Source organism: Rissa tridactyla, chromosome 7 (assembly GCF_028500815.1).
Source record: "Rissa tridactyla isolate bRisTri1 chromosome 7, bRisTri1.patW.cur.20221130, whole genome shotgun sequence".
In the NCBI taxonomy this organism is placed as follows: domain Eukaryota; kingdom Metazoa; phylum Chordata; class Aves; order Charadriiformes; family Laridae; genus Rissa; species Rissa tridactyla.
In genome coordinates this window covers 11,789,063-11,815,788 of record NC_071472.1, presented here as the reverse complement: position 1 = coordinate 11,815,788, position 26,726 = coordinate 11,789,063, and the positions used below count along the sequence as shown (strand labels likewise).

General features: G+C 39.9%; 1 protein-coding gene across 2 annotated transcripts in view; it reads left to right on the top strand.

Moving 5' to 3' along the window:
* The window catches only part of KALRN (kalirin RhoGEF kinase), a 525,892-nt gene that overhangs the window by 240,426 nt on the left and 258,740 nt on the right, over positions 1–26,726 (top strand). For both annotated transcript variants that reach the window (XM_054209626.1, XM_054209624.1), the window contains exons 7-9: positions 2,005–2,196; positions 9,106–9,237; positions 15,690–15,920. In XM_054209626.1, the coding sequence (XP_054065601.1) occupies positions 2,005–2,196; positions 9,106–9,237; positions 15,690–15,920 (555 nt within the window). The remainder of the gene's footprint in view (positions 1–2,004; positions 2,197–9,105; positions 9,238–15,689; positions 15,921–26,726) is intronic.

Below are 26,726 nucleotides of genomic sequence, written 5' to 3'. Positions count from 1 at the left end.
AGCTATAGGGAAGGAAGGAATTCAAAGTTGTTTTCCCCTATGCTCATTGCATTACAAGGGCTGAGATAATTCTGCAGGAAAATAAATAGATAAATAAAAGCAAGATGAAAGCAACTATTTTTTACATTAAATCAAAACTTCTTCAGGATCTTTGCTTTTCCTTCAAACACAGCGAAGTTCCATGTCTTCATTTGGTGCAACTCAGCAAGCTCTAGCAACTGTAGTGATGCTACACTCTTTCCACCAGATGAGCTGACCTGAAATATTGCAAAATGATCTTGGCTGAGGCTTAGTCACGAAGACTTTCTGGGAGAAAGGCTTAAATATTTAGTCTAAATTTCAGTCTCTAACCTAGAGGGACACAAAGAAGTGTTTGGCTGTGGCTGGTGGTCAAAGTTCCAAATCATACTATCTTTTTTAGCATACTTAAAACTCCAGAACAATTTTGATCGGTTTTTCTAATTGTACTGAAAAAAAAAAATATTTTTAGTTCTTTAAAATTAATGTGATGATTTTGAGAGAAATCCAGTTTTTAAGAAAAGGCTATATGGGGTGTGGGGGGAATAAAACTGCAGGCTGAGTGTTTCTTTATATCTGTGTTATTTATGTGACAGCTGTCACAGTCATGGTTCTACCAGGGAGAACAGAGAGGCTGTAAGGGCTGTGGCCCCATCCTTCTTTCCTTTAGCACCTACAGGTATGATGAGTGTACTTCGTAGCTATCCCACACACTTTGCAGACACACTTTGCTCTGCTTCACAACTTAGTTTGGACCTGTGCCTGCCTTGGCAGTGCTCTGTTGTGTTTCGTGTTTGGATTGGCAGATATCTTTCCACATTGTGATCCCACTCACTATGATGAGATCCTGCTCCAACAAACATTTCCACCTCTGATTTATTATTTGCCCATGAGTAATACTGTTAAAATCATCAGAGCTGTGTCTGTCCTTGTGCATAAGGGTCTTACAGATTCTACTCTCTGAAATTACTAAAGCCTTTTTGAAATACTTTGGGAGAGAAGAAAGCAATGAGTTAACATTAGCAAAATATCTCACATTCTGGGATGTTCCTTTCCTTTGGTGAGAAGGAAAGAGAAAGGAGAAGTGCTTACATCAAATGACATTCCAGAAATCTGCAAGACAGCTGTCACTTGTCTTTTGATGGTGCCTCTTTATAAGACATTGTCATGATGGCTATTTATTTTCAGGTTTACATTCCTATGCAGAACGGGGGTATTGTAATGCAATTACATTGCTGTCCACAAGTCAGTTTGAGAAAAAGCAATCCTTCCACTGCTTCAAGGCTGAATAAAAACTATCATGGAAAATTCTTATGAAAGAACAGAAAATATTACCCTTTTAGTAGGCTTTTTGAATCCTTCTAAATTCAGAATGTAGTTAAATGATATCTCTGCTGGAGAACAGCTTAAAATAACTTGCAGAAAAGATAACATTTTAACTGAAGAATATAATTTAATAGACATTTCTATGGAAACTCTTATATTTCTATAGAATATCCTTATGAGCTCTTTTAAATTCTGTAAGACTTTTCCATTTGTTGACACTGCATGTCTATAAAGGATTGTCAGAGTGTTCTCAAAGGACAGAAAGCAAACATTCCACTTCTGAATATGTGGATATAGCATCCATAAATATGAAGTAATGCCACAGAAATATCAAGAATAAAATAGAAGCAATAAGTAGACCCTAAAAGGTGAGTAAATAGCTAAAGTATGGCAAATTAGTTTTACATAAATAAATTCAAGGGGAGGGGGTAGATAACAGTGTTGGGTAATGGCATAGATGTGCGAAAAGATTCCCGAGGGATTATTTTTAGAGTGGAAGGTAGAATGCCTGCTATTCATGTATATTTAAGTGGGTGGTTGATTGCTCTCACTGAACTGCTCGGCTTTACTCCCAGCGATGGTGTTTGGAATGTGTAATGAAGGCAGAGGGTGGTCACGGTTCTTCCTTCTCTTTATTTATGTGTGCTTTTTAATTTTCAGAATGCTTATGTCAACATCAATCGGATCATGTCTGTTGCGTCAAGGCTTTCCGAGGCAGGCCATTATGCTTCCCAGCAAATCAAACAAATATCTAGCCAGCTGGATCAAGAGTGGAAGAGTTTTGCCGCTGCTCTGGATGAGCGCAGCACCATCTTAGCCATGTCTGCTGTCTTTCACCAGAAAGCTGAACAGGTGAGCTCCTTTCGTGACTGGCAAAATCATCCACTGCTACTTTGATAACGACGATGCTGCAGTTATCACCTGATGGCATTTGGCTTGTATGCAGTGAGGCTAAGAGCCTTGTTCTCGTGGATCAGTGTCTTAAAAAGTATCATTTCCCCCAAAAAACTGGCCCGTGTTTCCTGAGTGGGTAAGAAAATATGTTTGTGCCTTAGTGATGAGAAAGAATCTGATCATAAGTGAAGTGCTCTGGTACAGTAATGTTCTGTCTTATTTCTATTCCCTAATAGTTCATCAGTGCTGTGGATAAATTCAGGATTATTATGGTCAGGAAAACAATATATATCTGCACTGATATGTATATATGGTACGTGCTATGTGCACAGGAATATGCACACATATGACATAGACCCATACCAGCAGACAATTTCTAGGAGCCAAAGCGCATTAATGTTAATGAAACTTATGGAATTCATTCCACTCCCTACTCCTGCAGTGCTCTCCATAGCCCCAAACTTTGTTAGACCTCACTAAGCAGAGACTTCAGAGACAGCTAGGAACATCCAAGAAAATTTTCCACGTCCCTGAACTCTGGTTTGTGTCTTTAATAACTACCAAAATTGTTCCATAATTTTATGGCTACAAAAGATTTAAAATATGTCAGTGAATAAAACTCTGCTTTTTTTACACTTAAACCAAGTCCACTTAACAGTGATGGTTCAACTTTCATCATATGTTGATTACATTCATTTTCCAGTGAAAAGCACTGCTTTGGGGCTCTCTTCAGTATTGTTGTGTGCTTGTTTTTCCAAGTAGTTAATATCAAAGCTACTAAGTGAGTGAGCTTGATGTTTACAAAATGACCCATACTTCAAGTGTTTGAAGAAGAAATTATAACTGATAAGCCAGGAACTGTGCCTCGTAAACCAGAATATATGTATGGAAAAGTTTAGCTCAAAGAGTAAAGGTTTTCTTTATTGTTTGTTTCTGACCGTGGAATTATAATAGATTTTTCTTTATTTTGTGTTTCCTCTTGACAACAGGCCATAGCATAGAGCAATTACTCACCCTACTGGGCACTTACTCATGTAAGCACACGCAGTGACTCCGATGGGATTGATACACTAAGACGCCCAGTACAAGTACTTTCATCTCTGTACGATGGGCATTGCAGTGTTTAGGTGTAGTCGTCACGATGATAACTGTCAGTCATCATGTGTTCTGAAAGAAAAATCAAAAAATAATTTATATCCAGTCTATAGACACAATGAGAATGCTTAAGGTTTATTAGTGAATTAGGTCTTTCTTGTTTGTTTTGGTTTGTTTGGTGTTTGGGTTTGCAGGTTTTTTCCTTTTTTTTTTTATGAGCAATCCCCAATTTTTTCTGAAGTGTTATTCATCTTTGCAATTTATGAGGAGCTGCTGAGGTATTGTATAGCATGAAAGCAATAAAACAGAAAGCTCTCCTGAATTGTCTGTCAAGCTAGAGGTGGTTCTTTTTTTTTTCGTTTGTTTTTGTCTTCCTACCTTTTGAACCCTGTGAAAGTGGGTATTTGCCTCAGCCTTAACTTGAAAACAAGCTACACTAATGTCACTTTCAGCTTTGGGTCTTGCGTTTTTGTTTTTTTTTGTTTTTTTTTTTGTTTTTTTTTTTTTTTATTTTTTTGTTTGTTTGGGTTTTTTTGTTTGTTTGTTTTTTTTTTTACAATTGTATGGATGGGTCTGAAAAAACCCAGTCCTGCCTTGGCCACCTCTTCACAAGGAGCTGAAGTTTGTGCTGCCTGACAGAAGCTAGTTTCTCGTTACTAAGCAGACAAGAGAATTTGCTAATTGTAAATAGCAGTTTTTCACTTGCGAAAAGAGATAACTCAGTGGAAGATGAGTGCTGATGTGAAGCCTGCGACCTCAGACTGCTGCAGAACAGAAATGTGGGAGCCAGTGTGTCCATTTGCCAGGACTAAAATTTCAGTCTTGCTTTAGTAACTCTGGTAGGATAAACCAATGACTTGAATGCTAATAATTTAGTCGTTTGACCTCTGTATAGTATAAAAAATGAAGTGGTTTGGATTTGGTCTATAACTCAGTCTGTTGTCTATCAAACATTCATTCCAAATGTGACTTTATTATTTGGCATCACCCAGAGTGTTTTGGTTTTTTTACTCAAATCAGGGCTTCATCATTTTGTAATAAATAAGGCTTAAATCTCTGAAGCAAAGATGCAGATAAACCCACTATTTCCTCTTTCCCAGATCAGATCTTTTTTTGCTCCCTTTGTTCTGTCAGTAAAGGTAGTTTTGCTGCAGATCCAACCATTTCTCCCACAGTGTACCCCTGCTTCCCTCATACCAATCTGATATGCAGATTGTCCTTCCCTCTCCAGTGTGATAAGCTGCTACAGTCTGTTTGTTCATGCCTTCCTATTGATTGAAGTTCTCTGTGATGCCAACAGGAAGCAAGTCTATTAGGACCATAATCTTTCAGCCTTTGGCACACCCCAGCCCGCAAGGAAGTTGTTGGCTTGGGACAGAGATTTATGAAAAGCCCTACGGTCTCTCTAATATGCAAGCTGAGCAGGAAGCAACTTCTTTTTCAAGGTCTCTTCCTAAAGACCCCACACAGAAAACTGCACAGAATACAATTTGTCTGGCTTGGAAGGATGAAAAGCTGAGTCAACCCTGCTGGGAATTGAACCTCACATCTGTCTTCACGTGCCTGAAAATCACAGTGCTTTCCTGGCTCTTACAGCAGATACATGTGGCATGTTGAATGGAACTTGGCTGAATGAATTCCTGGATCAAAGCTTTTTTCTTTTTTTTTCCCCTTTGTTTCTTTCTGCTGCTTCTTTTTGTGTGTGTGTGTGTGCAGGCATGTGTCTTCCTTAATTTTTTAAACACAATTTCTACATACTATACCATCTTCAAGAAAAGAGCAAATAAAAGAAAAGGAAAAAAGGAAAGAAGAGAGGCAAATCTTGCCAATTTAGCCTCCAGCCAGGCTTCCTTCAGCACATGTATTTGATCAAAAGCCAGTAAACTAAACTCCAAACAACTACTATGTCCAAGTCAAGGTGCGACTAAGGATATTCAGTGGAGGTGTTTCCCAAATGTCCCTTAATTCAACCTGCTACAAATCTCATTTGTTGGAGTTTTTTTTTCTTCTTTTCCCTTTTTTTGGTGTTTTTTTTTCCCCTTTCCTTTTCTCATGCTAGCATGGAGATATTCTAGCGCAAAAGAAAACATCCTTCTATATCTTTAGGTATGTCTGAGGTTATTCAAAGTTGCAAGAAAATGTAGAAGAACATGCCTTATCTCACTGTGATTTTGAGAGAACTGTGCTGATTTACACCAGATGAGATTCTGGCCCACTAACTGCCAGATAGGGGAAGCAGACATACCAGGTATCCTCCCTTTCTTGGATATAATCTCTGAAGGAGCACTAAAGTATTCATAAGATGCTCACTTTACGGATCCTGTCAGAATGAACAAATTAATGTCTTGAATCAGCCAAGAGATCTCAAACAATTACTTCTGTGTCAGAGTCTACCCTCAGAAGTGCACAAGCAGAATTACTATTTAAGGTAGTAGGTGTTAGGTGCACATGCTGAACATTTATGCTGATTCTCTGAAGACTGACCCCTGACCGTTTGTTTCATATTACCTTACTCCCCGACCAGGAAGTCTACTGTTCTCAGCTCTGCCTGGATCTCTCTAACCACATCCTGAACTCCCCTATTTGAGGAAAGGAAATGAAAAAGAGAGGAAAAGAAAAAACAGAGGAAGAATTTGAGGAAAGGGAGGAAAGGAAAAGCCAGCTGATAGCTATAAAATGCAGGGATAAGACTAAGATAACTTCTACTTTAGAAAGGAAAATTCCAGAAACAACAGGAAATATACAATTAGCCTCATACAAAAAATTCAGGGCATCAAAAGATATTATAGCTCACTGAGGAAAACAATTTCATGGCCTTTTTCCCATCTCTCCCCACAGCCATTCTGGAACATGAAAGTACGCTAGAGTTTGGTTTTAATTTCCCTGGGGTCTAGGGGAACCACCCTGGTTAGCCTGCAGCCTCCACGCAGGGGCCTAGCAAGCTGTAAGCAAGGACTGCGCAAAAAATGTGGAGAAATATGGACTAGAAAATGTCTTATCTGGGTTTTGGAGCAACCATGTGATACAGCATCGCAGTCCCTGAGGAAAGCTAATAAGCAGTCTGAGAATATATTATTAGCTGACCTAATACAGAATTTGCAACTTAGGTGAATAGGTTGTGAGTCAGGAGTAAGCATAGATCATCACTTTAAAGTTACTTTTGGATTGGATCAGAGGCGCAAAGGTACCTTAGGGACTTTTTTGTTTTTTAGGAGAGATTTTTCTTAGTCTTTCCAGAAGTCTTGAAAAACATAGATAATTATTGGAGCCTGTCATTTCAAATCATATTTAAGCAGCTTTTATGTTCCCAATAGGAGGTGTTCTAGTCTATGGGCTAACTAGAAATTTAAACAATTAATTTAAATGGTATTGAATATCCAGTGGACAATAACAGCTCCTGTTCCAACCTAACAGTTAGGAATTTACAATTTTAAATGCATGTTTTTTTAACTCAGTCAAATGGTGATTTTTGTGGCATGATTATATTTTCAGCATGAAGGGTTACATTTAATAAAGTTTTGCATGTCTGCCACAATGTGTGACAAATAATAAAAATTAATATACCTGATTTTTTCAAAATACCCAAAATCAATAGTCCTATGGTATGAACTAACATTTGCAAAAATCCGTAGAAAAACCTTTGCTTTCCCTACCTGAAGCTACACACGCAGACCGGATCACTATGCGGTGTTTCAGGGTATCGTAGCAAAACACTGGCAGGCTGCATTTCTTAAAACATTTTAAAACAGGTGATGTCAACTGCTCCTGCTAGTGGCCTTAGTGAAATTACTGATGTAATTGTTGATGTGATATTATCTGTATACAATAGATATACAGAAGAAAGATAGATGTGAGAAAACAAGGTGGAACTGTGGTTATGTGCATAGGATCTTCTTGAGACTGCTCCCACCTACTGTGCAAATCATAGTTTGGGGATATGGCAGTATATGAGTAACAACGCTATAAAAGCTTGTACTAAAATTGGTAGAATTCAACAGTTTTGATAAGAGCCATAACTGTGATTCTAGCAGCAGAAACACTAGTCTATAAGGTGTAAAGGTCTTTTGTTCACTGTTTTGACCAAGAGATGCATGTAACAGCCCCAAAAGGGATCGAACTCAGCTCTGTGCTCTTAAAACGGCATAGGAAATGATGTGAATTCCACTGCCTTGGCACAAAATATGATGACTTCAGCTTTATGCAAGGTGTTTGGGGATTTTATCTGAAGATTTGGAGTCAAACCAACACAAGAGAACCTGCCATCCTTGCCTCCGGTCTTCTAGAAAGCACGTTTTTCACTGGTAGATTTGTACTTTGTAGAAATGAACATTTAGGAATTCATCTTTGTCACTGAATCCTCGTGTACTGAAAAGAAGTGTTTACAATGCAAACACTTTATAGTCTTGATTACACAGCAGCATGGTGAATAGCTTTACACTGCTAATAAAAAAGGATGCTGATGCCAGAGCTGAATTGAAATTCTTTGCTTTGCATCTCACAGCCCTTCATGCTGTGAATGAGAGCTTTACTAACAAGCCACAGGTGAACACTTCAGGAGTGGATAAAGCTGTGATCCTGGGGGTGGTTTTGTGGCATTATACGTTCACCCTACAGGGCACTGCATCTGTTGTATAATTAGCTGTTCTTTTCTTATAAATAGCCCTAAAGTATAGCAGGCTGGTTTAACAGAAAGATGGAGGAAGAGAAAATATTAATGAGAAGTGATAAGGTGGCATTAGGCAGTTAGTATGGACGAAATTTGAACATGCGAGCTGTGTCATTGAAGTAAGCCCTCCTTAAAAGAAAAACAGAATGGGAACCTTAGAGACTAAATTCCTCTTTTCTTTTATAGAACAGGGAGCACCCAGGAGAGCTTCCCCAATTTGTTCTGCCAAAGTGCATCAGCACTGCTCTGGAGGCCTTTAAGAGTGGAAAAATATTTTTTTCCATCCCTCTGCTCCCCAAAGCCATTCAGTTTCTGGCTATTTATTAAGGCTTCCAACCAAGGTGCTAAACCGTATCAGTTGCAATGGCAATGATTTTTTTTCTCCCTTTCATGGATGTCTGCCCACCAGGAACTGGACTGAGACCAGCAGCTCATTTTGCATTGGCTGCTTAGCAGCCATCAGATGGTAATGGTATCTGATCACTGCTGACCTGGGCCAGAATCAAATGTGTGACCCAGGGGTTTAAAGCCTTGGTATCCTATTAGCAATCCCACTGAGCTGGCCCTGGATTGGGAACTGCTTGAATACAGACTGGCTGCCTTTCACCAAAATGAATGTCAGCATTGATTTTAATGGGAGTTTTCCAATGCCCAAATTAGTAGTATTAAGGACAGGTAAGCGACTGGGGGAAGATTGACAGCTGAGACAATGCCAAATACAGCTGGAGCTGTAACTGTCCTTTTGCGCTTCACACTGATGTTTTTTTCTAAATGTGTTGCAGCCTACCTTTTGGGAATGCAATGTTGTAGCCTCCCTCCGTGGTATGCAAAGACTCTTAGAATGGGTGTTTTCTGAGCCTGGTTAAAGGAGAAGTTGTTTTTAATCCAGAAGAAACAGAAAACATTCCTTTGGATCTGGGTGTTCTTCAAGTACTGAGGAAGTGACAGGAATGTGCTGTTCAAGGGAGCCCAAAAGAACTTCTTTATAACGATTACATTTTCCTCAGTCCATGCTGCAGCCGTCTGTGGTGCTCTACAAAGTTTTCTAGCATTGATGAGATGTTGTTTTATGTCACTGTTGCTCATTGTTCCCGGAATTGTTTTAGTTTCTTTCAGGTGTGGATGCCTGGTGCAAAATGTGCAGTGAAGGAGGTCTCCCATCAGAAATGCAAGACCTGGAACTGGCCATCCATCATCATCAGACCCTGTATGAACAAGTAACACAGGCCTACACAGAGGTATGTGCTTCCCAGACAAGAATGTGAGTATCTGCTAAGCGATAACAGATATTTGACTGCATTTTGGAGCTTAGCTTTTCTAAATGAGACAGGTTCTGCTTTCTGTTTCTGCAACTTTTTCAAAGAAGGAGTCAGATCTAATCCCAGAGTTGTAGGAGGTGACTCCTAGCAATTTGCTTGTGAGGGCACAAAAGGACAATCTAGGGGGCAAACCCCATACAGAAATGAAATCTAGACCCAGTGTTGGCACCCCAAAGAAGAGCCACTTCACTGCCTTTGCTGAACAGGGAACTCCTTTAAGCCCTGAGTAGCTTTACTCCTCTTGCTTTCCTTCTGTGAATAAGTCCTGGCTCTAGCATTGGTATGCCAATGGGAACAGAGAATGCCAAAGGCATATACAAAGTCACAAATATGTCAGGTTGTTATTACAATGAATGCTGCAAAAGACTGTGCTTTATATAAAATCATAGAATCTAGAATCATTTAGGTTGGAAAAGACCCTTGAGATCATTGAGTCCAACTGCTGACCTAACACTACCAAGTCCATCACTTAACTATGTCCCTAAGTGCCACGTCAGATATGTTTGTATATACTGTTGTCAGATATCTCAGACCTAAATAGGGTATATGGTTTTTTCCTTCAAAAGAGGGTGTCAAGGATGCTAAGACTAAAGCATATTCTCTGGCATTCTGTCAAAAAAACCCTAAAATTCTTCACTTGCTTTTTCACCCAGATACCAACAAAGAGCCAACATTCACTTCATCTGACTGTGCAGGCCAGGGTCTGTGTTCAGTCTGCTTTATTTTGCAAGAGGGCTGCAGGACTTCCCTGCCATCTGGGAGGAGTCCTGTTAGGAATGAGGCTAGTCTAGATGTTCACCCCAGGCATGGGCCGACCTACAGATCACCCAGGGGTGGGAAGCCATGTACGTTATCCGTTCTATTCTGTTATTCGTGTCTCCAACTCAAGCTTGTTGGAAAGTACTCCACAGATCATCTGAATGTTGGGTTTAGTTATATTTTTCACTTTCCTGTACTCTGCTGTGCTTGACTTGTCTTGCTGGGTACGAAGGCATTTTGCTCCTCGCAGGGCTTTCCAAGCTGGACAGGAGGACTTGTGCTTGCTATATTTAACAAGTTACCAAGTGAAGACTCCAGAACAGAACATAGCAACTCTCCTCCATGCTCAGCCCTTGCTCTGGTCATCATGTTCTTGGAAGAATCTATAGCATAAAATAGAAGAGGAAAGGATTTGGTAATCTAGGTGTGGTGGTAGGCGCTCACTCATACACAGGGAAGTTGTGCAGATACCTTGATGGTGAATGTAAGGAATGTTAGATAGAAATCTCCTGTTTTCTGAACACCTACAAGATTTTGAGAGTTAGTCAGTTAGAATGAGGAAATTTGGGTTGCAGTCACAAAGAGCAATTCCTTATTCAATACTCAGGATTCTCAGGAACGGCAGGTTGTGTGAGCAAACACAGAACATTCCTGTTGATCTCTACTTGCAACTGTGAATTTTATACAAGTGCCTAGTCAGGTGAAAGTAAAGTTTCTTTACTGCATTTAAAAACTATTTCTAAAAATTAAGTCAAATTTGGATTAAATAAAAAATAATAATGTTTGGAACTGGCATTTTGTTTATGAGCCCCAGTCTTAGTGCTTAATTTTCGTGAAATGACAATTCATTTAAAACTCATTACCAAAAGCAACCTTTAACATGCATATTGCTTTTGCTGATGCTTCCTCAGAAAGCTATAACTTCTTGCAGACGTAGCTGTTCAAAACATTTCTATATTCTTTTACTAATAAGTACATTTTAAACACTATGTAGAATTGCCAGAAAGGTTACAGTCTGTTATTTCACAAATGTTCATCCCTTTTCCCACAGCTACATGGTGAGATGAAAAGCCTGGATTAGACTTAGGAGTCCTGCCTCCTATCCACAGGCCTAGTTCTCCAGTCTAGATAATGCCCCTTGCTCATAGAAAATAATGTTTCTTCCCTCAGAGCATTCTATGGTGGGATGAAAATTGTAGCTTTTTCTTTCCTTCCTTTCTTTTCCTTCACAGTCACTGAAAATCTCTGTTTCTATTTCTATAATTGTAAGAGATTTGGAACAGAATGAACGTTCCTTGGAATAGCCATTTAATATCAATATTTAATAGGGTATTAATTAGCATTGGTAGGATATATGGGCCTATTTTGTTACAGAGTATAACAAAGCAGTTCCGATTCACTGCAGGAACCAAAGAATCTTAGGGAGACTCTTTTTTTTCCATCTTGCCGTGGCTGTAGGCATAATTATTGTCCTTCTTTCCTTTATTGCACTTGAGTGAAGCTCAGAAATAGTGGAGGCAGGGATCATGGGCCTGATATGCAATCCACAGCTAAGCAATCCTCTCCTGCACTAAGCTGAGCTGCTGGCGGAACAGGCCTTTCTCTTTCCTCTGAGAATCAAGGGGTCCTTGTGCTTTTACTTTGGGTAGAACAGTGGTGGAGGGAGGAGATACACGAGATGTATGCCTTTGACGGATTTCCATCTTGCAAAAAGAGTTCCTCTGGATGTCTCCAGCCAGGGTGTGTTTATGTTGCTCTGCCAGTGTTTCTAGTGGATGAACAGCAGGAGACAAACTTGGGACACCTCTACTGAGGACTGGACTGGTTTGGTAAAGACAACGAGGGAGAGAGAGAGAGAGGTTTTCTCCAAATAACTGCAGTCAGGCTTGAGCCTGGTTGATGGTAAGAGCATCTTGTTCAGTGTGACTTAATTAACGGCACTTTACTGTCTCTTCCCAAAGGCATGATATATTTGCTCTAAAGAGCAATTTTTTTTTCCTAGTGCAAATTGTAGCTGTTTCACAGATGGCACCATTAGTCTATTCACTTGCAAGGCTTTGGAGGTGTTTCTGAACCACTACATAGGATATCTACAGATTTTAACTTACTCCCTAGCTATGTATACAGCAACTGTGAAGATTATTCCACTAGCACAAAAAAATCTATTTTTTGATTCACCCAAGGTAGCATAACTTCTTCATAGAGGCATTTGCGTACTGTCTATCCTAGTCCTTCTCCTACCATGAAGTCAAAATGCAGGAAAATCCCCATATGACAGGAGTGTATATGTGTATTGTCTCAGGTGGTGAGTTAAACCTTCCCAGAGAGTCCAGCAGTAATTCTGTACTTTTCAAAATAAGTGAGATATGGTCAAATTTGCTTTGACAAATGCAGCACTGGCACTTACATCTTGCAGGGACTGCAAGTCATGCTGGGTGCAGGTCCATTCAGTTTATGACTTTTGCAATACTTCTTAAAAATACATTGTAAGTGAGACATAAGTGAAGTGGTGCAACTAAGCTGGATTGTTGATGCTTGTCTCCTTGTGCAGTCCTTGAAATATTCAAAAGATTCATATGAAAAGACATTTGATGATTTGTTTTTGCAGTTATAAGGAGAACATGGAAATGAATGAAAGAGCACAGTAGGTCACTTATCCACTTGTGAAGCTGTTCCCTTCCTTTCTGAAATCTGTCCGTGGGTGAACTCTGAGAGCACAAACCTTTTGTGCCCATTGATTGGGAATGCAGTAATATTCACAACAAAAATACTTTCAGAAAAGAAACCCTGAAGCCAAAGAACTTCAGAGCTGCAGAATATATGAAATCCTGGAATGTATATGTAATTCTTGTGACTACTGAGTACCATTGGTTACCTGAATGTCACTGTGCTGTTTGCCATATATTTACTCCAGCATGACCAGACAAGCATGTAAATTGGAGAGCGGGAGAACACTTCTAATAGCTTCTGATTTGTGTTAATGATTATTAGCAGGACAACACAAGCACTTGAAGTCTGGTGTTTATTTCTGGCTGCACAGAAAATAGCTGGAAGTCTGTGCCCATCAGGGAAAAATCACAGCTTGTAATCTCTGAGGCTTTTTAGACAGACAACAGGAACAAATTATTGTACAACAGATAACAGCCTAAATCCTAATAGAAGGAAAAGGTGTAAGAGAGAATGCAGAAGTGTATTTGCTCTTTACCTCACACCACAAATCTGGGATAATGTTGTCCTGTCTCAGCTTCAGATGAAGCAGGGACATATAAGCTGTTGCCTTTGAAACAATCTTTTTGTTCTGCATTACTCTTGCCACTGAGACGACTTTTTATTATAAAGGCCTTGTTGGCCATATTCACCCACTAGTCAGCTCTGGAAGAGCACTTTTTTTGTAAAACAATTGAATTTAGTCTGGTGTTTTGATCAGTCATGACTAGTAAACAGAATATTTCACCCAAGGATCTGACCCTTCAAAATGGAGGAACTGCAGGATTATACATCTGGGAGACAAAAAACTGACAAGCAGGGCCCGGAGTTGGGAGGGTGGTGTAGGTATGAATAGGTCTGTGTTGTGGCACAGTTTCCAGGAAAGTTGTCCTGAGTAAAGCATGTCTGTCATGTTGTCTGTGCAATCACATATCTCTTACTGGTAAACTTTTGAACCTTTATTGCTAGTCCCAATTCTGCTGCGATTGCTATCAGTGTAAATCAGCAGGGACTATACTTAAAGCATTGTACCACGACCCAGGGAGAGATTCAGACCAACTGTAAGCCCAAGGGCCAGTAACAGGACCATAGTGAATTCACATTGAATTTAGCCAGCGCAAAGAGTGAGTTTCTAGTCTAATAAACTGCTCCCAAGTGTGTGCGTAGCCTTGATTTCCTGTTCCCAGTAATTAAATTGTTGCTGATTATCTTCCCACAGATAAAATAGGATGTAGTATGCCATGTCTCCTTCCCTGTCTAGAAGCTGCATCTTCCTACCTAGCAGCTATTGCCACCTCCATCATGTTGCCAAGGTAACACCTGTGCCTCTGTGTTTCCTCCTAAAATCTCCCCCGTACCACCGCTATCTACTGCTGTTGGCGAGCACAGTCGTTCCCTCTGTGACCCCAGCAGGCTCCAGCATGTGCAAATTGTTCCAGCTGGTCTTGAGCAGCAACTGAATTTGAGTATGGAAAGCCGCTCCCTAGGGACTCTCCAGTTATTTCCTGATTTAATTCCAAATTGCCCTGAATATTTAATAAAAAATCTCCAAGGATCTGCCTAAGCCCACCTAATAGTCACACAGGATGATGAGATTTGACTCCCACTTTTGCCGGTATAAATCTCAAAGACTCTCTTGATTTCTCAGAAAACACACCAGATACACGCTGCTACAACAGTCTGGGTCGTGGCATGGCTTGCCAAAAGACACAGGTTTGGGTATTAAAGGATATTTGCTAGATTTGAACAAGCAACTTATAATACAGAAATAAATGAGACTTGGAAATCCTTGAGGTGTGTTTTAACTTTGACTGATAATGTTCAAAGTTTAAACTAGATCAAAAACATTCATTAAGCCATTCTCTAGCAAGGTTGGTGATTGTGATTGCATAGAAATAAAACGACTTTTCAGAAAATCTTGTCATTTTCACTGCAGTTTGTTTCAGAAGGAAAAGAGAAAAGTGGGCTGGGAACAGGAGAGGGATTCCAATAGTGTCCTCATTTACCATTTCTGTTGAACAAAATATTTTAACTTTGCAATCTGCATCTGAAAAATGTTTCAATAAGCCATTTTTAGAGAACCAGTGCATGCATGTGCTTGTTAATAGCAGTTTGGTTTTTATGGTTCCATTTTTCATTTTGCCCCTGCAATATGAAAATGCTCTAGGAATGGTCCAGGAAAAAATCTGGCATTAAAAAATCTGGCATTCTGGGGTTTTTTAATGCCCAAATGCCTCTGCATCTGTGAATGTGTTTTAATATGCTCAAAAGAAGGTTACACATGTGCAAAGGGCTTTGCCTTTGCCAACAAACTTTGTAGCCCATTGAAAATGGAGACTATAGGTGTCTCTGAGCTGTTCCTGGGGAAGAAGAGAATCACTATCATATACTAATTTATTTTTCACTGCCACTGAATGAAATACAGAATTGGAATGTCACACTTCTCAACGTATATACATACTTAGTAATCCTACGAAGAAAGGACTCTCCCTTATCCTACGGAATATGAATGACTCTGCCATCTGTGGTTTTCTTAAAATGCCACCTCCTCACAAAAATAGGCCCGCTTTAGCAAATGCCACCTGTCATCAACTAGTGTATGTCAAGGCTTTTCAGTGCCTGAGTGTCAGAATGTAATATAGTCTTGGGATCTCGGTCTTTATGTATGCAGTCCCAGCAGTGCAGTATCTGTGCTCCTGCTGAGTGACACAGCAGGCCCTCTTGGAAGCGAAGGCAAGTGCTGAATGTGTAAGTACAAGTCAAAAAGAGATGTTATGAGGTCTTTCTTCCTTTTTGACTAAAATAACGAAAACACACAGGGGAAAATGAATCAGCTAGACTGTTCTCGGTCAGCTATTGGATGTTTAAGTATCAGTGCAGTGAAGTCGACCTGTTTCTTCACTCAGGTGAGCCAAGATGGAAAAGCCCTGCTGGACGTCCTACAGCGTCCCTTGAGCCCTGGGAATTCCGAATCCCTCACTGCTACTGCAAACTACTCCAAGGCTGTTCACCAGGTGTTGGATGTGGTACATGAAGTCCTGCATCACCAGCGGCGCCTAGAGAGTATCTGGCAACACAGAAAGGTCCGGCTACATCAAAGGCTGCAGCTCTGCGTTTTCCAGCAGGATGTTCAACAGGTAACATCATTACTAAGGGAGATAAAGAATGGTCCTTTCTTTGCAGCCATAAAGATTGTTTGGTGACGCATCTAGAGGATATTGCCATAACCAAGATTTCACAGGTAGCTTTATGCTAGAAATATGCTGCAGTCCTAATGTGCCTTTAGTACCTCTTGGTTTCATGTTGGAAAACATCAGTCAGTACATTGATATTGGTCAGTCCATTCCCCACAAGAATGTGACAATGTTGTCAGTGGTTAATTTTTCTCAAGTGAGCAATTAGCTGTGGGTACTCTACTGTTCTTGAGAAAATTATGTTTAACAGAAAAAAGTATTTCAAGCGTAAAAAGCAATTGAACTGTGAGGTATTTCACCTTTCTATGCGGAAACAATACAGATACAGACCCTTTCGTGGTGGCGTTTAGATGATTTTTACATCATTGCCATTTATGTACTCCACATACCTGTGCTATGAGTTTGCTGGCTCAAATGAACTGCACACCCCAACGTGCAGAGCCCACCTCACAGAAATACAGCTTATACAGCCCAGGCTCACCTCTGAGAACTCAGGCTCCAGGTGAATAACTTTTCTCTCCCAAAGGAATCCATTTGAATATCAGCACAACAGTGTAACTGACAGTAAGTATGAGATACCATGTTTGTAGCTGCCAAATATGCAAGCACAATCAACAGATGTTACAGGACTCTGCTCATTCAGGATGGTGTGGTTTGTTTAAGGGCCCCATTACAGCCCGAAGCAGATGTTGGTAGCAATATGGTACTTGCTTTAAATGAAGAGGCTGAATGCTCTAATCATGTTTATGGAGCATTCCAATGTCCCTGGGGTTCTTTGTCATTGCCTTCCTCCAAGTGAAAAATGAGGTGGAGACGGAGCGCCAAAGCTGTCACATGCGAAATAGACATGAACCAGCAAGGACAGGAGACAGGCAACTTTTATTCAACATGCAAATTTGTGGTCCTGTTAGTGCCATAGTTGAAGTGTACCAGCACAGACAGAACCGCAGCTGTAGATGTCCTTTGCAAATATGTATGACCATTTCTTTGGCAGTTTTGAAAACTTTGTCAGAACTTCTACCTGCTCAATTTTTCCTATGAAACCACACAAATATTCATGCCATATGTAACAGATGTTTAATTTAAGCAACTTCATTTTCGTTACGTGTCAGCAAACATACTGCATGGTAATGAAATTCATAAGCTATATATTAAATAGAGCATGTACTTGGAATTCAGTTAGAACACTCTCTGCAAACTATATTAAGGTTGACATATTATCTTAATACAATTTTGGGGTTAAAATCTCAAAAATCAAGGGTTGTAAATTCTGATGTTATTATGCTTTTTCCATTTGTGGTATGTAATGTCAATAAGAATCCATATTATTTTAGGTATTCTTCATCCCCTAGGGTGATTTATACTTTTGTTCAATCCTTCCAACCCAAAACTTTCTCTCTTACATCTTCTGAAATCAGTAGAAGTGTTTATGAGGTTCATTCATGAAACCCATTCAGACTTTTACTTCCCACACATGCAAGGCAATGAGGCTGTGTTACTGGTTTTCAAAAGGAACAGATCTTTTGTATGTACTGTGACTTTTGGTGAGAGGAAAAGAAAGAAGCTGTAAGAGTTGCTGGAGTACAGTCACTTTAGACAGCATCACTCTGTGCAAGTTCTGTTGGCAGCAGTCTTTCAAAATTTTTCTCTTAATGGGTAGTTATTTGTGAAGCAACAACTTAATGACAGACATGTTTCTGTCCTAGCACATACTTCCTGGAGGCATCTCTTTGTCCTACTTGGAAAGTGGAAAGGAAGAGATGAATCATTCTGTTCACTAAACATCTGTACTATTCAAGATGCATGCTTTGTAACTCATAACTGAAATTATAAGCTGAACAGAAATATGAAGTGTAGATTCCACGAGGAGAAGGAAGATATCTGAGTATGTTGATAGGGTTTTTTTAAAAATAATCACCTCCTAGATATGTGTCGTGCAGTTCCTATTATGCTTATTCTGTTAAATGCCCATCAGTTGGCAGGTGAAGCTGTCTACCCGTATGTTGTCACTCGTCATAAGTAACATTTATCTATAATAATTTTTTGCCTTGTCAAAATTTAATAACCTTTAAGTAAGTTCCTCCTTGTTTAAGTCTAAAAAGAAAAGATGTGGGAGAAGAAATCCTGACAGAAGAGCCCCGAGTTTACTAGACATCACTGTCTTCTAGGCGAGTAACGATACAGTGTAGTTTCTCTAATGAAGATGCTCCTCTTCCCTTTCCACCCCGCTCAATATTAAGCATATTCTCACAGATACGGTTTTCTCTGTCAGGATGTGCCATGGCTCACCCTCTCCAGCTGCTAGCCAGTGCAGTAAAAATTCTGGTGAAAGATGATCACTGCGTCAAAATTTACACTCCCTCATTTGTTCATCTATACCTCTCTCTTCATGTCAGCTGTTCTACATCAATCTTCTCTTAAAAGCAGACATGAATAGGGACAGGTTTTGTTGTGTTGCATGTTCTTAATACAGACTCCAGGATTATTTTGCCATTAATGGCATTAGTAGCTTTTGGTAAAGGGTCATCTCCAAGAAGAGATTCTTATGAATCTTGGGAGACCAATTATTCCTCACCTAGGAATACCTCACCTCACTCCGGTTAGTCTTGCCAGAGGGATGAAGTATCTAGGTATACAATATCAAGTGTTCATAGGGAAGTCTTGCAAAACCGGTTAGCTGGATGAAGGCTTTATGCAGGCCAAGCGTGTGCCTTTTGGACTGGATTTAAGAGTTAAGTTGAGTTAAACAGGGCTTGTTCATATCATTGCCTGTGTATTCTGTACCATTTGCAAGGCCAGAGTACACACTGTATACATTACTGGCAGGTGAGGACTATGTTCTCAGACAGCTTCCCACTGTCAACGAGATGCGTTTGATTCTAGCTGTGTTTCAGTTTGAACCGTACAAAACCTGAAAACATAAAAGTAATTTTTATTCTGAGATAGAAAGTCAGCCGTCCTTACAGTTGTGGCATAACCAAAACACAAGTTGTGCTATAGAAAAAAAAAATTAAATAAACACTGTGGATTGCCAAGTTAAAATATTAATGTAAGAAATGTTATGCTATAAAATGTCATTATAGGTAATCACTACCTCACACCACCAGGCATTTTACAAGATATGTGCTATTACGTCTATGTATTAATACAATTAGCTCAATTTGCACATATGAACCAAGGTAAATAATGGTGTGCTAAGGACAGTGAGTTATGAATATATAGCATTTTAAAGAAGGAAAGAAAATACATGGCGTAAAACTGCATTTGCAGCCTTCACAGGAAATGGAGCACCATTCACACAGAAGGGATAACAGATAAGGCAATTTGTGAGCTGTTATGAGGCTCTACGCAGGCAGGAACTGACAAGGAACTCTTTTAACACCGAAAGTATTTAGCATCATTATAAAAATGTTGGGTTGCCAAGTGTAAAATACTTCATTGCTTCAGTTGTTTTTTAGAAGCTCTCTATCAGTTCAGATAGGGAAGAGCTGCGCTGTTTGACCCTTTTAGAACACAGCTGTGGGAGGAGGTGCTGAGATTGTGTCCTGCAAGAGAGAAAAAAAAGATCCCTTTGACATTCATATTGATATTCTGTAATTGCTGCAGATGCTTTAGCCCATTTTTGGTAGCTTTTCCTTTTTGCCCCTCCTGTCTGTCTCTCCTCCTTCTGCAGACTACTTACCAGCAAATTAACACCATTTCCATTTGTGTTGAGATTTTAAATTGTTCTCTTGTTGTCTCCAATTTCCACTGTTTTCCACTGTTACATCCTGAACAGCAACACTGTGAAACAGCAAGGGTAACATAAGGGTTGTACCATAAGCAGATGTTACCCAGCAGCCTTAGAAATAGCTGAAGTAATTTTATAATGCTGTTCTTCGCCCTATTTCCTCTCCCATCCCCTTTGTTTCATATGGGCAAGAATTTTGCCTGAGTTTTCTCACTCATGAACTCATTCAAGTGAAGCTCTAAAGCCTGAAAAATACCTATTAAAGTAGAAGGAAAATGGAGACCCATCAGATGCATTATTGAAATGGTCTATGCAAGCCTAGTACTTGGTATTTTTAAGGACTTTTGTGTCAGAATAAGCAAACTGCTACTCTTATTCTGCAGGCTTTATTCCTTCTCATGCAAATTCTCAGTGTTTCCATCATTTCCATACACACACACCAACACTTAGCCTGACATAGGCAGCCTTTTTTTCCACAGATTCACATGATTCCTTCTTGCTTTACTTTGTGATAGTTGCCTGTAAAGGAAGAGCTGGAAAATAGGTGGATGTAGAAGTACTGCATGTGCTGGTGGAGTTTCTTGGCTATGTACAAAGCCTTGAGTTATCTGGGGTGACTCTGCATGGCAAAATGAAACAGGCCCCTTATGCCAGATGAAGACCAGTGGTAACCAGCACGTACTCAGGAAGCTAGGACTGTTGCCATACCAGCTGTAGTGATGTCTCAAATCCTCTTTGTTATTGAAAGAGTCCAGCTAGACCAGTGTCAAGTTCACCTGGATTTCTCTAAATTTGTGGATCTGCATTCTGTTGGCTTCATGCCCAGATACATTAACGGACATAGCTTTGGTTTCCGTGTGTGGTTATCTGCCTCTGGTGATGTATAAAAAGGCCATGTGGCCATACTGATATCATTACATTTACCAGCTGCCGTTGTTGTGGGAGACTGCAAAGTATTGCAGAGGAAAGGCTGTCTCTCTTCATAACCAAACACTTTAACTTGCAATGTGTCTGGCTTTTACTGGCCGAGAAAACAGATCAGGGCATGATCCTGACATCACTCGTATGGAAAAATGTCCTGGCAACATCTATCTGTCTCCATACACTATCTGAGAATACTGAACACTTCATGTGATTCATGTGATCTACATAGTCCATTTGCAGGAGAATGCTAGGATATTCGAGGCAGTTCGTGATTCATTTAGCTCTCACACAACATTTTAGAGGATTAGGTCTGTACATCCACACACACATGCGCGCATACGTGCCGTTGTTATGATCAGTTCAAGGCAATGAAGAGTTCTCCAAAATTCTGTAGTTTTCCCATTTGTCATAGTTTGTTTCAAAGACAGAAGAAATCAGAAGATAATATCTCCTTTTAAGCTTTGTTTACAATAATACCTTCACTGGGTCTTGTAAAACAAGAGATTTATTTCTAAACAATAGCTAAGAAAAAATAAATTTATAATCAAGTCAAGATTATATTTACTACCATAGGACTTCAGCCACAGCACCCTGCAGAAATACATCACATGATCTGTGTGCCATCTGAGCAGATTTAGCCTGTAAATAGCTACCAGTAGGAAACATTACAATTCAAAGTATCCTAGAGAATTTTCACAGCCCTTTTGGTAAATTTCTCAAGTAATGAGATGCACTTAATGTTTGTCACTTGCGTGTTTACATTTTCAAAGTACTACTGCTGTACTTTCTTTGAGTTTAGAAGGTATATGTGACCTTACCAGCCATAAGGTTGAAATATTACTTGATAGTGAGTAGAGGTTCTAACTATAGTTGCATTGTCCCCAAAAATGAATGAAAAAGGAACCCAGGAGTCAATAGTGGTGAAACTACTTGGCAACCTTCTCCCAATGGGATGTAACAGGAGAGAAAACAACCTTTTATTATCTGTGACTGAGAGATAAATACCTCTGTTTTCAGTAACCCCTTCCTTCCAGCAATTGTTGAGGCCAGAGTGTCCACACCTGGTTTATTATCTGATACAAATATCTCACCACACAATTCTGATTGACCATACCACTTTTTTCTGTAGTGACCATACAACTTTTACCAACATAGCTCTAAATGACTAACTTAATAAGATGTGCATGTGTTTCCAAACCCACATTATGTCCCTAACGGCCTCTTATTTAGTACTTGTCTGCTTTATTATTTATGCAGTAAAGGATGGTACGTTTGTAGTGAAAGGATTTTTTGTTTGTTTGTTTCCATCCACTCTTTGTCATAGACCATGCCAATAAAACATCTTGGCAACTGCTTCTTTAGAGCAATTTTCATTCCATTCCTTTTGTTCCTGCCAAAGGAACTGGCACATTTTCAGACAATGTGAGTGCAAGTCTAGGCAAAGAAGAGATTTGTGGCCCCACTCATCTTCTGAAGAGGAATAACAACTAACCAACGCTGACACTGATTTGAAAGTAAAGTGGTTGTATATTTGTGCTGATTAGTATCCTGCAGATATTATAAAATGAATTAATAATGACATAGCCATCTAAATAACACAAGGGTTGCTGACTTAGTTGCTTATTTTGAACTGTTAAAAAAGGACTGTCATTCCTTAATTTGAACCCACAGTGGCATGGGATTGTGCAGGAATTTCAGATGATTTATACTGGCTACGTATGTATCTCTAAGCTCTGGTGGCAGCAGAGAGAGTAGCAGAATAAAAGCAGCCTGCACGGCTATACAATCCCTATTACTCAATAACCAGGTTGTGTTGGATTTGCCTTCAAGGCAGCCGTGTTAGGAAGGAGAATATTGCATACATATTTCTTTAGTGCCTGGTGATTTCATATGGCTGTTTCTCTAGTTCCTTTAGCTTGCAAAGACATGGAGTATCTGTGGACAGTGTGCTTTGGGTTGTCCAAACCAAACAGGATGGGGTTCTTTGAAAAAAAAAAACATAGCTGAAAGAAAGAACATGGATTTTTCCTCTTTACCAGTGACTCTGGCATAGAAACCTGCCCATCAAATGGCCACAGCACATAGCTTCCCAAGCGAGGAGTGCAAATACGTGGCGCTTTGGTATTTGAGCTTGTTCAAACAATGGCTGTTGGTATAGAGCTAGGCTCTGTGTTTCTGTCCAGGCAATCAATTTCACCTTGTAACCAGTGATCAGTGTACAGTATAAGAACACCTCAGAGATGTCTCAGGCTATCAGCCTAAGAAGTTAATTGCTTTAAATACTTCAAACTCATGTGAGAGAGAGGGAGCTCTGTTCTAAACTTCCAACAATGCTCTTTCGTATTATCTTGGATTTTTTGTGCCAGAACTCTTCACAAAGAACTAGAGGTTTAAATTATTACGTTTTCATTTAATGATATTTATTCTGGAAATTCTTTAAGGGTTTCTGATTAACAGTACTCTATCCTCTTCATAATTTGATTCAAAGTGTAACTAGAAATTATCTGGAAACAGCCTTTGTGTCTTTCTTCCTCTATATAGTTATTACACCAAGCAGACAATTGTTCTTTGTGCCTTTAAAGAGTCACTGATTAAAAAATAATAATGATCACTTTTTAATTTACACACAGAGCAGTAGTGCTAGGGATATCAAACTTCAGGGGCCAGCTTTAGTTACCAGCTGAGGTTTACTTAGCATTGATGTATGAGCAGTGCGAGAACACTTTGATGAGCTCCACAGCTGTCTTGGGAAATAGGATCTGAAGAAATCCGAACCAGACAGCTTGATCTCTGAACCTATTGAAGTGAGAAGAGGAACTTAAAAAACAAAAAAAAATCCTTGGTGCCCAAAAAGTGTTTTTCTTGTTTAGAGCACTGTCTGTCCTTCAAGACCTAGTCTTTTCAGATGGTCTGTTTTGCTATTTCCTGAACTGCAAATGTTCGGATTCTTACTGAGAGCTTAGGAACCTCTAAGAATGCCTTCTGAAAACCCTCTGAAATCCTACTGACTCTGAGGTTTTGGATATACCTCATAGTGGATGAAGAGGACATAATTCATAGTATGAAGAAATGGAGAAGTTGATATAAAGATACAGTTAGGTCTCCATAGGTAGATGCAACTATCCATGGTCTGGATTTATCCTGCCTGTCTTTAGGGGTGTAATTGAATCATCCAAGTCAGGAGCCTAATGCATAGTCTCCTTTTATAGTCAACGGAGAGACACTGGCATCATCAGAGAATGATTCAGTCTGTCTAAGGTCTGAATTCTACCCTAGATACTTCCCTGTCTTAACTGTTGACTGTTAGGGAAATATAAGGTAGTGTCTTCAGACAAGACCTTCAGTTTATTACCTAATGTTGGGTGAGATGTATTAGGATGCAAGAGCCCAATTCTGTGTGGCGCAGAGGACCTCTAGCCATCATGCTGGGCCACTCAGTGCCTTTCTGTGCCAGCATGTGCTTTGCAGCAAACTACAAGTCAGTCCTCGGCAAACTGCTAAAATTTGCTGTTATGCTTAAGCAGAATCGTCCTCCTTATATAGCATATCCTCGTTGTCTATTTCTATCCCAGGACTGCTTGCATGTCAGCATCCCTGAAAATATGATGTGCGGTTTATTGTTTCTGAAAGGAGTCGTTGGCTCTCATTGTCGTGGCAAAGGAGGAAAAAGAATCAGGCTTGTCTGTTACTGATTAGGCCTACAAAAATAGTAGGGCTACAGTGGTGAAGGAAGAGAAATAAAGTAGAGTTTTCTCCAGAAATATGTGTATTTTTGAAAGCAGTTGCTAGCATGAGTAATCGTCACCAAGGACGTGGAGAAAAATAAGGTCTTTGAATAAACGTAGGCTGGAATGCCAGGCTTTCTCCCCTGTAACTTTAAGCAGTAACAATAACAGTACTACTTCTTGCTTATTGTAGTTTCTTTCATCTCAGGATTATGGGTTTTCTAAAAGGTTGATGTTGAGTGACTTGCCAAAGGTCACTGAAAGCTTCATGACTAGAACTCTGCGTGTCAGGCTGTCTGATTCACAAATCCCTGCTCTAAACCCTCAAAGTCATTGCTACTCCAGTTTTACCCCTTATGAAAAGGTCTTATAGGATTTATTGGGACTATCTAAAAATGAAATAAGGGTCTGTTATGCTAAGAAATAAATATGCTATTTTAGGCATTGGTTTAGCAGTCCAAAATAGTCATTCTTCTCTAGTCCATTTGTTTCCCTTGATCTTTCCTCCCAATTATCTCCTCACATGGCCTCCCAGCTTTTTCATGATCCTGCCTGTCACTCAGAGTGATCAATCCTCTTTCATATTGCTTTTGACTGATGGCCAACAAAAGGTATTTTCATTAAAATGAGAAAAAACCTTGCCAGGCAACAAAGAGGGTAATGATAGCTAGTTCCTGAAGTATAACTATAACAATTTCATTGTGTTTTCCCCCACGGAGCAGCTGTTCATCCAGCTGGTTACTTTTCCCCCTCTAGTAATGAATTGCACTCATTATTTGAGATTATTATGTCTTGCTGGGTAGCAAGGCCCAGTTTAGGTTAAGATGATCTGGCATCATGACCTGTTTCTGCTTCCTGCTCCTTTCCATGTCAGTCATTCCCACTAGCTTTTCTCCTTCTAGTGGCTCTACCTTGCTCTATGCCACAAGCTACTTTTACTAGCTCTGCTCCGTATGGCTGGGCTCTGCAGCAGCTCTTTGCTCTCTTAGCATCTCCTGTTGGCTGTGCTTTCTTTCAGTAGCTGCCTTGTTTCAGTAGCTGCCCTACCTAACCAACTTGACTGAAGAGTTCTGGTATTTCTGTCCTTGGAAGAGAGGTTATGCACTATTTAGGACTAAATACAGTGTTTTAGCTCACAGGAGACTTTTAAGCAACTTCTTTTGTTTCATATTCCTCATAGGGAACTCTTACACAAAGCTTCTTGCTTGTTTTTTAAAGTTGTAATCTTTGGATTGTAGTTCTGGAAGTTATTGCCTAGGCTCTGGTGACCCTTCAGGCACATTTAGACAGAGCTGGCTGGCTCAAACTCCTGCATACTATTACAGCTATAAACTTTCTTTTATGTTACGCTATGGTTCTCTTTTAACAAAAATGTCCTTCAAATGTAAAAACATGCAAAACAAACATATTTCAGGCCTGTCCATTGGTCTTTTACCTTTCTCCTCCCTTTGTTTTGATAGTTCTTCACTTGTTGTTTCATTCCTGCCTTTTGGATTTTTTTGGATGAGACACGTGTTGAGGGATGGAGAAAATTACTTTTATTTTTGGCTTCAGCAACATACAAAACATTCTGACCTTGAGACAGTTCCCTTCCCAAATAAGGAGGAAAAGTTGGTGGGGGGAGGGAACCACAAAATGAAAATATTTTTTTTGTAATTTCCCTCTCCCTCCAGAAAAAAGTAACTTTAAACAATCAAAATGTATTTTGGGGTATTGTTTCTGCTTTTTTACCTCCTCAGGTTTTCAAAGTGCATGAGGTGTCAGGAAACTAGAAGTGAAGGAAGTTCAGGGTGAGGGTATGATGTATTCTGGGGCCACCAAGCTGGAAGTAAAACATAAGAACGCAAGCAGTTTTTCACAGAAAACTTCAGTTTTGGGGAAACACAACTTTTAATTAAAAAGGTGATCTTAGGGGAAGTCCCCAACCACTTCTGCCCCTCACTCTGCCCGTGACTCTCACTCCTGGAGTCTTTTAGGTGGCTATTCTTCTCTCTTGAACAGCTCAAGGTTGTTCCTTGCTGAAAGGGTTTTTCAGAAGTCTGGTCCTGCTTGTGCATATATCCTAGTTTATTACTGCATTGTCTCTACCAGTCTACCAGGGGACTTGGGGCTCAGCATCCGTTTGTTTGCTTCCCCACAAACAGCTTCTCATTGCCATTATCCGTGGCCTCCTTTGGTGAATCTGTAAGGTCATTGGCTTTTCACCCTTCAAAACCCTCACAGGATCCATTTCTGCTGTGACATCTAGAAGAAATCAGCCATACGGTTATGGGTAGATTACACAGTGATGCAAACGTCTTGGGCTTTTTATTTCAGCTGTGCTGTATCTTGCATAGTGAGTGCCTAGCTCAGCATGGGGTCTGTATGCTG